This window comes from Molothrus ater, chromosome 1 (genome assembly GCF_012460135.2).
Source record: "Molothrus ater isolate BHLD 08-10-18 breed brown headed cowbird chromosome 1, BPBGC_Mater_1.1, whole genome shotgun sequence".
In the NCBI taxonomy this organism is placed as follows: Eukaryota; Metazoa; Chordata; class Aves; order Passeriformes; family Icteridae; genus Molothrus; species Molothrus ater.
Window position 1 is genome coordinate 35,492,267 of NC_050478.2, and position 12,725 is coordinate 35,504,991.

General features: G+C 39.0%; 1 protein-coding gene across 1 annotated transcript in view; it reads right to left on the bottom strand.

Annotated features, from left to right (window-relative positions):
- Positions 1 to 1,656: 1,656 nt before the first annotated feature.
- The window catches only part of SCRN1 (secernin 1), a 39,266-nt gene continuing 28,197 nt past the window's right edge, over positions 1,657 to 12,725 (bottom strand). Inside the window, exons 4-9 of the mRNA XM_036407037.2 lie at positions 11,448 to 11,650; positions 8,309 to 8,503; positions 6,547 to 6,712; positions 4,517 to 4,697; positions 2,202 to 2,361; positions 1,657 to 1,964 (exon numbers count right to left, since the gene is read on the bottom strand). Of these exons, the coding sequence (XP_036262930.1) occupies positions 2,203 to 2,361; positions 4,517 to 4,697; positions 6,547 to 6,712; positions 8,309 to 8,503; positions 11,448 to 11,650 (904 nt within the window). The 3' untranslated portion in view covers positions 1,657 to 1,964; position 2,202. The remainder of the gene's footprint in view (positions 1,965 to 2,201; positions 2,362 to 4,516; positions 4,698 to 6,546; positions 6,713 to 8,308; positions 8,504 to 11,447; positions 11,651 to 12,725) is intronic.

Below are 12,725 nucleotides of genomic sequence, written 5' to 3' on the forward strand. Positions count from 1 at the left end.
TTTCTTCTTTCTTAAGAAACAGGCAAATAAGATAGATGTTTTTAACAGGAACACTCACTTCTTTTATCTTGCCTCCCTCCCAGCTCTCAAAGATTAGAGATCCAAGTCGTGCAAAATAACTGTGAGAAGTGGTACATCCTAATTTTTGTCCTCTCAGTGGAGCAATCATTTTATTCTAGTTCCCTGATTGTGCAGAAATACCCAGCTACTCCTATCAGGAGATGTGATTTCATGGGAAATCCATTTACTTCAGTTATGGGCAGCTGGAAAAAGCACATTTCTCTTTCAGTGGGCTTCATCCCCCGCTACGTTTTCTGAAATCAAGTGTGCTTCTTGCAGTCAGCCCCTCTGGTTACCATACAGAGCAGCTAAATTTCAGGGATCTACTTGAATTCATTTCCTTCTCCTATTGTCTACACTCTAAAATACTTAGACACAGGAGTTGGTCCCAGGACAGACAGCATGGGAGGATTTCATTGTGAATGGGAGATTATTAGGTAGGCTGTAAGAGAAAATATATTCTTCCTTGTTTTCTGTAAGTGAAAAGGCCCCATGTTTTCTTGTCCAATTGCCATTTGTCATATAAGGCAATACCAAAGTAATGAGTCTGAATGGAACAATTTCATTTTAAAAATCCTGAGAATGCAGTGTGCCAATATGGCAATGACTTATTTCCCTGATGCACAACTCTTACAGTTTAAACTTGAGGTGTTTCTGCTTTCTAAGGAGCTTTTACTTCCTCAATACAGAAGCCTGTGGTTCTTCACCATCCACTTTCTCAAACAGTGAAGGATTTTAACTCCATATGTTAACTTCCACTTACTAAAGACATGGGCGTCCTCTTTCAACCCTCATGTATGAAAAAAACCCACCAACCATCTTCACTGGAAACAGTGTTTACTGGTTTAATTCTCAGTGTTTGCCCTACCTCACTTCCACAAGAAGAAAATACAATGAGAAGCAGGTCTGCCTGTAGGACTGTGGAGGAAGGGAAGCATGCTGCAGCACTGCACCTAATGTAAGGAAGCATGGGACAGCCATTTCTAAGCCTAACCAGCTGGATTGCCACACCCACCAGCCACCAGCAACTCACTGGTACTTAATGAATTCATCAGCCATGTGTCTCACAACAGAGATTACTAGGAACTGTTCAGCAGTACAAAGGCAGAAAGATGGAGAATAGCCAATGTCCAGCATCTATTCCTTCAAAAGATTCCAAATCTGTAGCTTGTATATAAATCTGACACGTTATTAATTGCATCTTAAGAGCCAATATGTGTAGATCTCTACAGCATCCAGGCTGGCTCTGCACTTCAAGACAGTTCTGGAGCAGCAGCCAGGTGCACTACAAACACAAGCTGGCTGAGGGTGAGGGCAGAACTTAACCTGGGGACTGAATTCTAATAATTTGTACAGGCATAATGTCAGGTGCTGAGTTACTGCAACCAGATACAGCCATATGAGGCCAGCACAACAAGGTCAAGAGCCAGGACTTACCTTCCTGCCCGTCTCAAACTGTGATTTCAACTCTACCATTTCAACTCTGTATGAATTAGCAAGAAGAAAAAAATGCAATTCAGCTTTGCTGCAAGCCCAGTCCTGAGCAACAGAGGGAAAAACAGATTGCTTTCAATGACAATATGGCAATTAGCCTGATGAAGTTAAATCTTTACTTTAATTGGTTGCCCAACATACATGTTTTAACATTCTGTACTAAATTAGCCAGCATGCACACAGTAATTGGACCAGTCAGTGACTTTCTCCTTTCACTATATACATACACAAACAGGAACACCACAAGATTGGACAAAGGAAAGCAATTTGTTAACCAGATACAGCTAGCAAGTAACATTTTTTCCTCTAGAAATGTTTTTTCCTGCAAAATCACAAGTGTGAAGACTTTCTTTCAAGGCTTGAAGAACATTGCAGTCTTCCAGTGAAAAGGCTAACAATAGCCACTGTAGCTGAAATGAGATAAAATTTGTTGAAAATCCATTCCAAGCAAGAGTGAAATTGAAGAAAAAAAAAAAACCACCTGCAATGCAGCATAGGGAAAAGGGACTTTGGAGACAAGCTGAGCAGGTAGAAAGATGGGTTTGAACCCAATTCTTAACATCCTCAGCTTAGTGTAGGAGGTTCAGAATTGGATCCAACATTTCACATTCACTGGTAGAGTAGTACCTAAAGAATTGTTTGCTTACTTTATTTGAAGAACTTTAGTTCTGTGTCAACACAGTCATAGAAAAGATCCACTACTTCAGCTGGATCCAGAATCTCTGTACGAGAAAGGATATCTTCCATTGCTTCTAAACCTTGTTTTTCAAGGTCTAACATAATCCTCATCAGTTTCTGGCCTTTATCCTAAAGGCATGAAATAACCAAACTCAGTTAACCAGCAAACAGGCTCATTAAAGCATTTTACTCTTTCTCTTTGTTACAGAGATATTTTCAAATATTTTTAAAAAGAAAAAGCCTTTTTAAGTACAAAGTACTTCTGTTATTAGTTATTTTGGATGGCCAAAGAGACAGTCCTGGACATTTTGTGCATTAAGAAAAATAACCAAAAAGCAGTTGCTAAGTATAAAGCAAAAAAGGAAGAAAGTGAAAGATGGATAGACGAAAATTATACAAGGCTTGTACATATAGTAGAGGTAAAGCAAATTCTTAAGCTTGTAATCCCACGAACAGAACTATGTGAGAATACTGGAAGCCCTAAGAATTGTACAGGTTGTGGTATTTGCATGTGCATCCCTCAAATCAACACCTGCAAGATGATGAATAGATCTGAAATGATGTGTCATGTAACAGTACTAAGACTCCAGATCCCAGGGAGGTCTTGTGTGCCATTCTGACTTACTGCTCTTTGTGTTTCTAGAAAATTTACTCCTGGAAAACGTGTAATCTCATTTTATCCAAATGTAATTGAAACTCTACCTTTTTTTTTTTTTCCCTTTTTCTTTTTTTAATGGAGAAGTGCTGCTTGTTTTGCTTGCAGCTTTCAAAACTGAGTTTCAGGGGAAACCAAAGTCATTTAGAATGAGTGGTGGTTCTGAGTTTTTCAGGGTTTTTTCCTCAGCATTTTGTCCAGAAAGAGTAGAGCATCTCATGTAAGGTTTAGGCTCTTGGATGGGCAGCTTTTATAGCATGAAACCTGAGTAGAAACTGCATTTTCTTTTCTACCACAACTATTAGTGTCACATTAGGGGGACTTTAACAGGCGAGTCCACAAGATACTAAGATGCCTCTTCCAGGTCTTCCCTTAATCAACATCTTGCATAATGATATGAGAGCCAGCTGCACATTAAAACAATATTACCAGAGGCCACAGATTTGAAATTACACCATTCCAAGAAATTAAAACTCTACCCCAAACTGCATTTAAATAATGTTTGTAGTAGCAGAGGTTATCATAGCTTCCTTTATCAATAGTGGGTAGGTCTGAATGTGGTTATGATCATAGCAAGACTCTGACCCATACAAATAGACACAGAGGAAAATTGTAGAAGAGCAAGTCCTCTGTGGGAGTTCAACCCAGCTATATGAGGGTCTTCCACAAATTACCTGAATACCCATAAAAGCTTGACAGGTGTGCCTTGGTCATCTTTCCCTCTGTTTCACTTCCCTAAGACCACTTATCCAGTTTACTGCTGTAGTTGTAATTGCAAATGTTGAGAAGTTGTTGAACTACCTGCCCAATGACACCAAAAGTTCTATCTCAACCATTTGGAAAAGCTGTACAGAATAATCCCCTTCCTGACTTTACTTATTCCAAAATTAATTGCCTAAGAGATCTTCAACACTAAGTTTTTACTGTGGAAGGTTTTCAGCCCTTGGGTATGTACTGCACAGCACTGCAGAGTGTCCTTTCTTCTCATATAGCATTTTCAGTTAAAATTAACAGAAATGCATTGAATTGCAAAACACAAGGCTTGCAAAACTGTCATGTGCAAATTATTCCTTCAAGAAAAATACCTTTCCAAACTATGTAGTTCTTAATCCAGCATATGATTTAAATCACAACACTCCTGCCCTCTTCTTAGCACATAATTCTGATACCATGTTGCAGTAGCATCCAGTGTTCTAATCACTAAAAAGACTATATGCACAGTGGGGATTGAACAAGATAATCAGCTTAACAGTTTGACTTTTCATTTTGTAAAAGTAATGGAACAGAGCTATACTCTCAGGATAACAAAAACTATGCAGAGTAGTTTGTCCTTCAGAGGGCATCATTAGTCAAGCTAAACTCTCACGGATTCTAAGAATATTCAGAGAATGTATTTCAGTGAGTGACTGTGAACTAAGGTACGGAGTTGGGAATCTACATTGACTTCTATTCAAACTACACACCTATAATCTCAGTTGTCCTTCAATTTTAGAAGCCTTCTCCATAGTCTCAAGTCAAATGTAATGTTCTCTTGAAAGTCTGTGCCTTTCAGCACAGAAAGCCATGTACTCTCAGTATTCAGGGTTCCAACAACTTCAGTTCTTTAATTCCAGGTGCCACAGCTCTTACCTGATCGTTCTCCAGGAGAGATCGGGCCCATTCATGTGCCTTGTACAATTCATGCCTACGATCTGGTTTCTCCTGGAATCGAGGTATCTTTTTAGCAGGATCATCATTGCCAAAAGAAGGAGACTGCACTTTTGGTACTAATTTTACATCATCAACAAAAATAAAGGGTTTAAATATGGACCTGAAAGAAATGAGAATTACTGCTTGCAGTAAAAAGAGACATTTCATATATGTTATTGAAATGTTCACCAGGTTATTTTAAAACAACACATACAGAGCAGCATAGGTAATTCATCTACACTAGGCATGGGTAAGGTTAGAGACTTGGTACTGGTCAAGCAAAACAAATCTACATGCCTTAAAAGAACTGGGTTTGGCAATTATTGCAAAAACTTATTACCCCTTTTACCTATAAGATTTTCTGGTGTCCTCATGCCAGTTCTGCCACTTCTTTAGAAGAGTAGCACTGATTTTCTCCTCCAAGTTTTTTGTAACAAATCTCAACATTCGGCCTCACATCAGTTTTTCTCCTCTGTTCCCACTGACATCTCTCCTCCTCTTTCCAGATTTAAGTTTTATTAAAATCAGAAAAAAAAAAAACTTGCATGGAGCAGGGAAGATTACATATCTTGCTCAATATCAGAGGATTTTGCATATCAACAGCAGCACTTTAGAATTCTACTTCAAGAGCTGGGGGAAGACATGGGCTACCAATATTGTGACATTTCTCAAACTATTTTAACATTGAATTTGGATCTACACTCCTAAGAGAGACAAACAAAAAACCCCATCAATACAGAATCTTCAATCCTGAGAAGCTGAAAATAGGTTTTGGCAAGTGAATGGAACAACTGCCTTCCTTCTCTTTAGATACAGAACAACAAAGCACCCTGCATTCTGCAGTGAAGAACCTGCCAAAAGTGAAGACTTCTGCAACACACAATTAATAACCACTGCCTGTGTACAGTCAGCAGGTTCAGTGCTGCAACCCTTCCATCAGTGTCACAAAGCCTTGCTGACTAAGAATTTACATGACTCACTAGCTGCATTTAAAATAATTCTTTCTTAATGCATTACAGTGTCAAATAAAGCAAAAAAGTTTCTAAACAGGGCTTTTAAGGCAGGTTTTTGACCTTCAAATGGACAGAAATCCCAACAAATAATTTGAAGCCTTGCTCCTTTTTATTGCAGAGGATTTGCATCAAGTCAAAGAAAAGTTTGGGTAAGCAAGTTTAAAATTGACACTTAACCCTGAAAGTCTGAGTTGCATAATGCAAGGTGGGTGGAAACTCCCTTTGGCATGGATGACTTCCACAGCCCTCAGTAAAACCTAATGATTACTACCAGTCTTCTGACAGGAATGACAGCTGTTCAAGGGCACCATTTTCTTCTCCCCATAAGCTCTTTACCTCAATGCAAGCGGCATATCTCCTGAATAATTGCAAGTGGTTTAGTTTAATTTCTGTGAATCCCAAGTGGATTCTGTTTAAAACACAAGATAATTCATTAATCTTTGATGATCTGGCCCATGAGTTCCCTAATCTCCTCAGCTACTTTCAGCTAGAGAGGACACCATGTAAACCAACTGGAAATTGTCCCTTGAATAAAAGACATGCTTGGGATCCCAGCAACTTGCAGATGTTTTTCTGTGTTAACATTTTGATGTCATATGAAGCTACCTAGAGTACACACCCCCTCTCTCTGATAGTTAAAACACTTCATTTGTTGAAGTTTTGCACTTGCCTGTTCAAGAGAAGTGACTTGGGAAGTCCCCAACTTCATCAACTCAACAACTTTCCAAGTGGAAAGCAAGTCAGTAACAAACTGGAATTCCTGGCCCCTCCCTAAACCTCATTTCCCCTGGAAGCTCAGTAACACAGGACTGTCAGATTGCACATCTCAGAGCACTGACTGCATTTCTGGTTAGAACATGCTCCTGAAGTATGTTCCACTTTGGGTGGCAGGGTTTGTTTGTTACCTTTGAACCCATCACTGCTCTGCACCCCAGGGAGCCCAGTGCTGTGGCTTACCTTGAAGGGTCTGGTGTGCCAGTGAAGTAATGAATACAGGGAAAACTAGGGTCCTGAGGCAGAACAGACACTATGCTAGCTGTAGTAAGGAAAGATTCAGAGTCCACACAGACACCACTGTCCTTGTCACGCAGGACATCAATCATAGCTTGTGCAGAAACGTCACCTATATGGAGGGGGGGAAAAAATTCCTGAGTGTTCAATGGCTTGGAGCCCAGGTAAGGATTTTAGCCTGAACAAGCTTTGGCCTAAAATGGCCACTGACACTTGGCATGGGCATGTCACAAATCCCAGTTAATAGTTTCTACTTAAGCAATGAACATTCAGAAAGAATGTGCCTGGCTAGTAAATGAGAATGGTAAGAAGCATTAATTAGGCATGGCAATTGCCAGGTAATGCTTCAATAGCAGAAATGCTATTAAAAAGGTACATTTTCAGGAAGAAGGCTGTAACACTGCTTTAGCAGTCACTATGAACAGACTACTTACTTAAAACATCCATTTTCCTCTACCCAAGCAGGACAGAATGAGAATACCCTGATTTTCCACTTCTCAATTTCCGTTCTCAGTCAAATTTTGAAACATCATCTTGCAGTCACAGAATGTTACAGCAGCAGACCTAGGCACCAAGATTTTTCTCCAAACCCCTACCAACAAGAATCTTCTGTTCTCACCATGTCTCCTGCCTGTGTTCATCCCAGCTTTCCCCCATTGCCCCTCCATGTTTTCTCCTTTTGCAGGCGATGCTTCTTCCCCACACCTTCTCAGGCTCTGCAGTGACTCAAACCTCCATGCACAGGTGCCTCAACACACCAGGAGACACAGAATGACTCAGCAGCCTGCAAGATTTTCAGCCATAGCCATCTGTCTGTAGGGGCCCTGAGGGTTTTTAGTGCTACAATCCAGATTTATTTAGATCTTTTACCTATAGTCCTTCAGAGTTCCTGTATCTGCCTCAGACACTAACAATCCCTGCAATTCTACAGCCTTTGCAAGAGCTCTGCAGTGCAACAAAAATCTCACCTCTACACTCTTCAGAACATTTACCAACATGTGAAAATGCCTACAGTCTAGTGAATTCACATCTGTAGTGAAGAGCTTTTTAGAAAATGATCATTTGTGCTATTTTTCATGCATGAAAGAGCAGAGATGCATGCATTCCCATGCACTGCTGCAGGCTGTCCATTTCAGAGGTATTTTGGCCAGCTGCAGCAAACTGAAGTCAGTAATAAATCTGGGTCTGGGAATAAACCCTTCCTTTGATTGCAGAGAATAGCACAATGTCTGTTCCAGTAGCTTTGTTCTGCTCAACAAAGAAAAAGGCACTTCAGTTTGCAACTGCTCTTCCTTAAACTATGCTCTTGAAACTTTCCCCAAAAGGTTAAATCTGCATTTTCCCCACAATGCAGATTCCACTAAGCTCAATCTTTGACATGTGAGGCCATTTTCTTTAATTTTAGTATTAGGTAGGGCCACTAAAATTACAGGAAAGCACAGATGCAGCGGCACATCATGCACATCAGAGCACTGAAGGAAGTTACTTTGTATTTGTAATCCTGTTTTGAAACCTTGGGGGTGACATTAAGGGCTCCATCCTAAATAGTGCAAATTTAGGGACAGTCTTTAGTTCTGATCTTCCTTCCTACAGAGTTTACATGTAGAGGTGTTCTCAGTCACACGTAGTTCTGGACAAAATGCCTGAAAAGGAGGCAGCAGTGACTAAAAAACCCAGTGTGCCCACAGAAAGATAGTTTAACACTTACCACCTTGTTTTTCTAGGCTCTCCCTGCCAGAACAACAGGCTAAATGGTCATCAGCAAGAGAAAACACTTCAGAAAAATTGAAGTCAGAGTCTCCATTCCACCAGCCTTGACTTTTCACATAATTCCTTAGTTCAGGATGCTCAGCATCAATTTTTGTAGTTAATGAAAGCTGATTGCAAATGCATTTCACTCCCTCTAGAAAGAGCCACATATTAAAAGAGAACATTAATACAGTTTTCCTGGGAGAAGCTGCAAGGAAAATGTCATGTCAATTAGGAAACAAATTAATCCATTGGTTAGTGTGTACATTTGGCATGACTGTGTAACTACATAATTACACATACACAGAATCACCAATCCCTGCAGGTTGCAGAGCTCAATCCTCTGTGCCCTGCTGAGACACTGACACCTGTGATTAACAGTGGGATTTAGACAGAATGCCTCTTTCCCAATCCACACCTCACACCTTCTGACCACAAAGCAATGGTGGTATCCAAATGCCAAAGGCACCCAATCTTTTTCTAATGGCATATTCTCCACAGACACAAGAAGGCTTGAGATCTGACTTGATTTCAAAATATATTTCAGCAGAGTTGCATTCAATGAACCTTCCTTGCCCTTCAAAATTAAGAATTTGGAAAATGTTTTTAAAATCACTACAATTGCTTTAAGCTTCCCAGCTGAGAAACAGTTTCACTGTAAGCTGCAAGATAGGTTCAAGTTACAATTCTTTTATCTTAGATTTTAAAATGGCATGAAGTAAAAAGAATGTGTAAGTAGCCTCCAAAGAATACTGAATGGTTTTTTTTAGTTCCTTTTATCAAAAATACTGCAGTGCTTATAACCATTTATCCACAGCATGGCAGTGGTTGCTGCAGATATTCCTCAGAGAGAATAAAGCAAATGTATTCGAAGCCAGAGAAAGAGCTGATAAAGTAAAACTATAAACTAAAATAAACACAGATTCTGGAATTTGGCACAAATAATTTCTTAGACAAAAACAAAACCAGGAGCTGTGGAAGTTTTTAATACTGCCTTCCAAAAAAGTTAGCTTACTTTTGCAATGCCCCATGCATGCAATTTAAATAAGGGGTAACAACTTCAGGAAATTCTGTGCATCATTCTGTGAAAAAGTCCCTGACATCCAATTCTGACTTACACAAGGGTCACTGACAGCTTATTCTGACTCACCCTTTCAAACAGCATACTTTTCTGGGAATTTTCTTGACTTGAGTGATGAGGATATTTGTGTTCATGTCCAGCTAGGCAAGCCACTCTTTAAAGAGCACTTTAAATATTACATTTATAAATTCATGCAAAATAATATTTCGTGGGTTTGGTCCACCACAAAAAATCAAATTTATCAATCAAATATATTTTTCCACTGAGACTCAGGAACATGAATAGAAAGGATTTTGACGTATTTATTCTTAAATTATTTTCAGAGGGTTGCTTGATAAACACTCACTATAAGCTTTACAGTCCTGCAGCAGTAATATCAGAACTCTCAGGATAGTCAGGAAAAGATATGCCTTCACACTGGGGAATGACACATTTTCCCCATTTTAACAGCATTTGTGCATTCATTTGAAAGCTTAAGAGGCACACTTATGGTTGCAAAAAAGACCCCTCTGAACAAAGTATGACATGTAGAGTTCTTACACAGCCAGCAGCCTTTCCTGCAGGGCTGCAGGAGGTGGAAACTACTTATCTGCAGCTCACAGGGACCTCCTGAAGAGCTATGTGCTGGTAGAAACCAGAACAGAGCTGCAGAATCATTTCAAAAAGCTGCAAGCAGCAGATGAAGGCAACAGTTTATTTGCTGGGAAGGAGGATGTGAAGGTTATGTATTGCTGATGCAGCTAAAACTGCTAAATAAAACCCACTGTTCTTCAAATATCAGGCAGGCAGGTCAAGAGAAGAAGGCAGGCTGTCACTGCATAATCCCAGGAACCTCAGGAGTCAGCTGCTTGCCAGAACTGGGGTTTCATCAGGACAGCATTTTCAGTCTTCTCTCCTCTATGTTCAGTATCTGTTTGTGCCAGATAACCTTTAAGGACACCTCTAGGTATCCTTAAAATGCAAGCTTTACTTGGGAGAAACACCACCTCTGGGAAGGAAACTGATTGCTGTTTGGTGGCAGGGACTGACAGCAGGCCATCACACAACATTGCACAGCCTGGTGATATTTCTTTGCTCCTTCCCATATCTGCTATCTCCTACCTTTAATCATTTAGGGAGAAAGGAGGAGAGAATTGAATGGATCTGCCATAGCTCAAGTCATGGATTACAAAGGTCCTCTTGAACACTCTGAATTTTCACTTCCTTCAAGCATAAATGCACTTTAAAAAGCTCTACTCTTATGAAAATAAAAATCCCTTCAAAATTAAGATGAGAATAAATTAAATACAGGCCTTAAAAAATCATATTATATTAAGCAGCCTACATATGCTGGAAAAGAGATTTCCTTTTATTTAAAAGAAAATCTTTTAAATATATTCATTATTTTAAAAGAAAATCTTTTAAATAGATTCATCCACTAAGCCAGTGAATTCTAGAAGTTACTTTGGCAGCTCTGGCTTCACACATACAGAAAAAGAACCATTTACATGTTTAAAGAGCAGAAAATTATTGTTTTGCATCATTTAAAAACCAGGGATATGAAGGGAGTATATCTATTTCAGTAAAGAAACCACCACCAGCAACCCATTCAATTTATCACCTGAAAAACCCCTTTTGTTAAAACTATCAATGCTTATCCTTTCCTCACGGTATTTTACATTTGTAAGGAATAATTTGGGCATCAACTCCATCAAAAAAAAAAATCTGACCTGTTCCAAACAGAAAATAAATCTTGGAAAGTACACCTATCAAACATAAAAATTATGATTATTACATAGTTTATGCATAAAGGCAACAATCTCCATCTTCACAGAAAATGCTAAGTCACATCAGTAAATGTAAATCAACACATAAAAAAGTCAGAGTAGTACAAATATAGAAAACTAAAATTGGTGATTTAATCAAACACTTGCATTCATTAGTCACTTATTTAAACACACTGACTTTAAGACCAATTCTTCAAAGACAACTCTTTACAGCTATTTTTAATAGGATTTGCTGTGAGTTCTAAACTAACCTGTGATTTTTTCAGCTGCCCAATACTTTCCAGAAGTCTCCAGTATCCAGGCTTCATTTCTGTCCACAATCAAAAAAGCACTTTGGAAAGTGTGGCATGAACTCCCATCTTCATAATAATTTCCACCTTGTCCATGCTCTTCCAACAGAGCAACTATTACATCCAATGCTTCTTTAGCTGTTGCCCCCCTTTCTAGGCCAAGTCTATAAGAAAAGGGTAAAATAGAGATTCAGAGAGGAATTATACAGTAAGATCTCCTTAAGTTATTCTTTTTAAACATCAGCACTCATCTAAGTTTAAAATATTGAATTGCCTGGAATGCCTAATTATAAGAGTTCTTGCTTTAATTAGTTACTAAAGGATGAGCTATAGAATTATTTGTTTCTAGTCTTGATTTTCTATGCTGGCTCTTTACTCTCAAGCCTATCATAGGTGGCTTTTAGTTTTTTTTTAAATGTCCAATTACCAACCAATGATCTCAGCTGCACTGTAAACATGCAATGCTCTATTTATCTCCTCCTCAGGCAGAATACATTTGAAGGACAATTTGCAAGTACTTTTTTTTTAAGTAACAGCTGTACCAAGGTTACTTTTCTGTACAAGGGTGGGAAATTGTAAATAATTATTACCAGCTATTAATAAAGAGAAGGAGTATTCAATATTACAGCCTCTCTACAACCTCTCTTTCCCAGTGCTCTGGTTGGCCATGGAAACCAGGTGTTATCCTTCTATGAATACTACGTGCTCTAAAGACAAGCATTTGTGCACAGTCATACTTCAGAGCTCCTGCAGAGGCTTCCCCAAAAAACTATTTGAATACCAGATATGGCTTTTGTTAGAAGTAAGAGCAACCACGTGCCTGAAAGAACAGAATTTTAAAAGGAAGTTGAAGCAAAGGAAGGGTATTTTACAGGAAAGCAAACTGAGGTGTGGTAATAAATTTTACAAAGCCATAGGGAATGACTGTATCCTGCCTTGAGTAAGTGGCATTAAATAATCCCTTGATATAATTTACAGCCCTAATTGAATCAACAACAAAAGCAGGAACCAGAAGTTGAAATCAGAACTGCAAACAATTTTACTGGTTCCAAAATCCAATTACTGGTAATGAGGAAATGCAGTGTTTCAAACAACATCATATCCCTGCCTCCATCCTTTGGGAGTTACCTGGATCAGTCCAAAATTTCTCTCTGTTGTTTTGTCACCTTAATATTTTCCTCTGTGTTTGTGTCTCTCTAACTGCTCTATGGACAAGATAATTTTGACTGATGGCTAGTT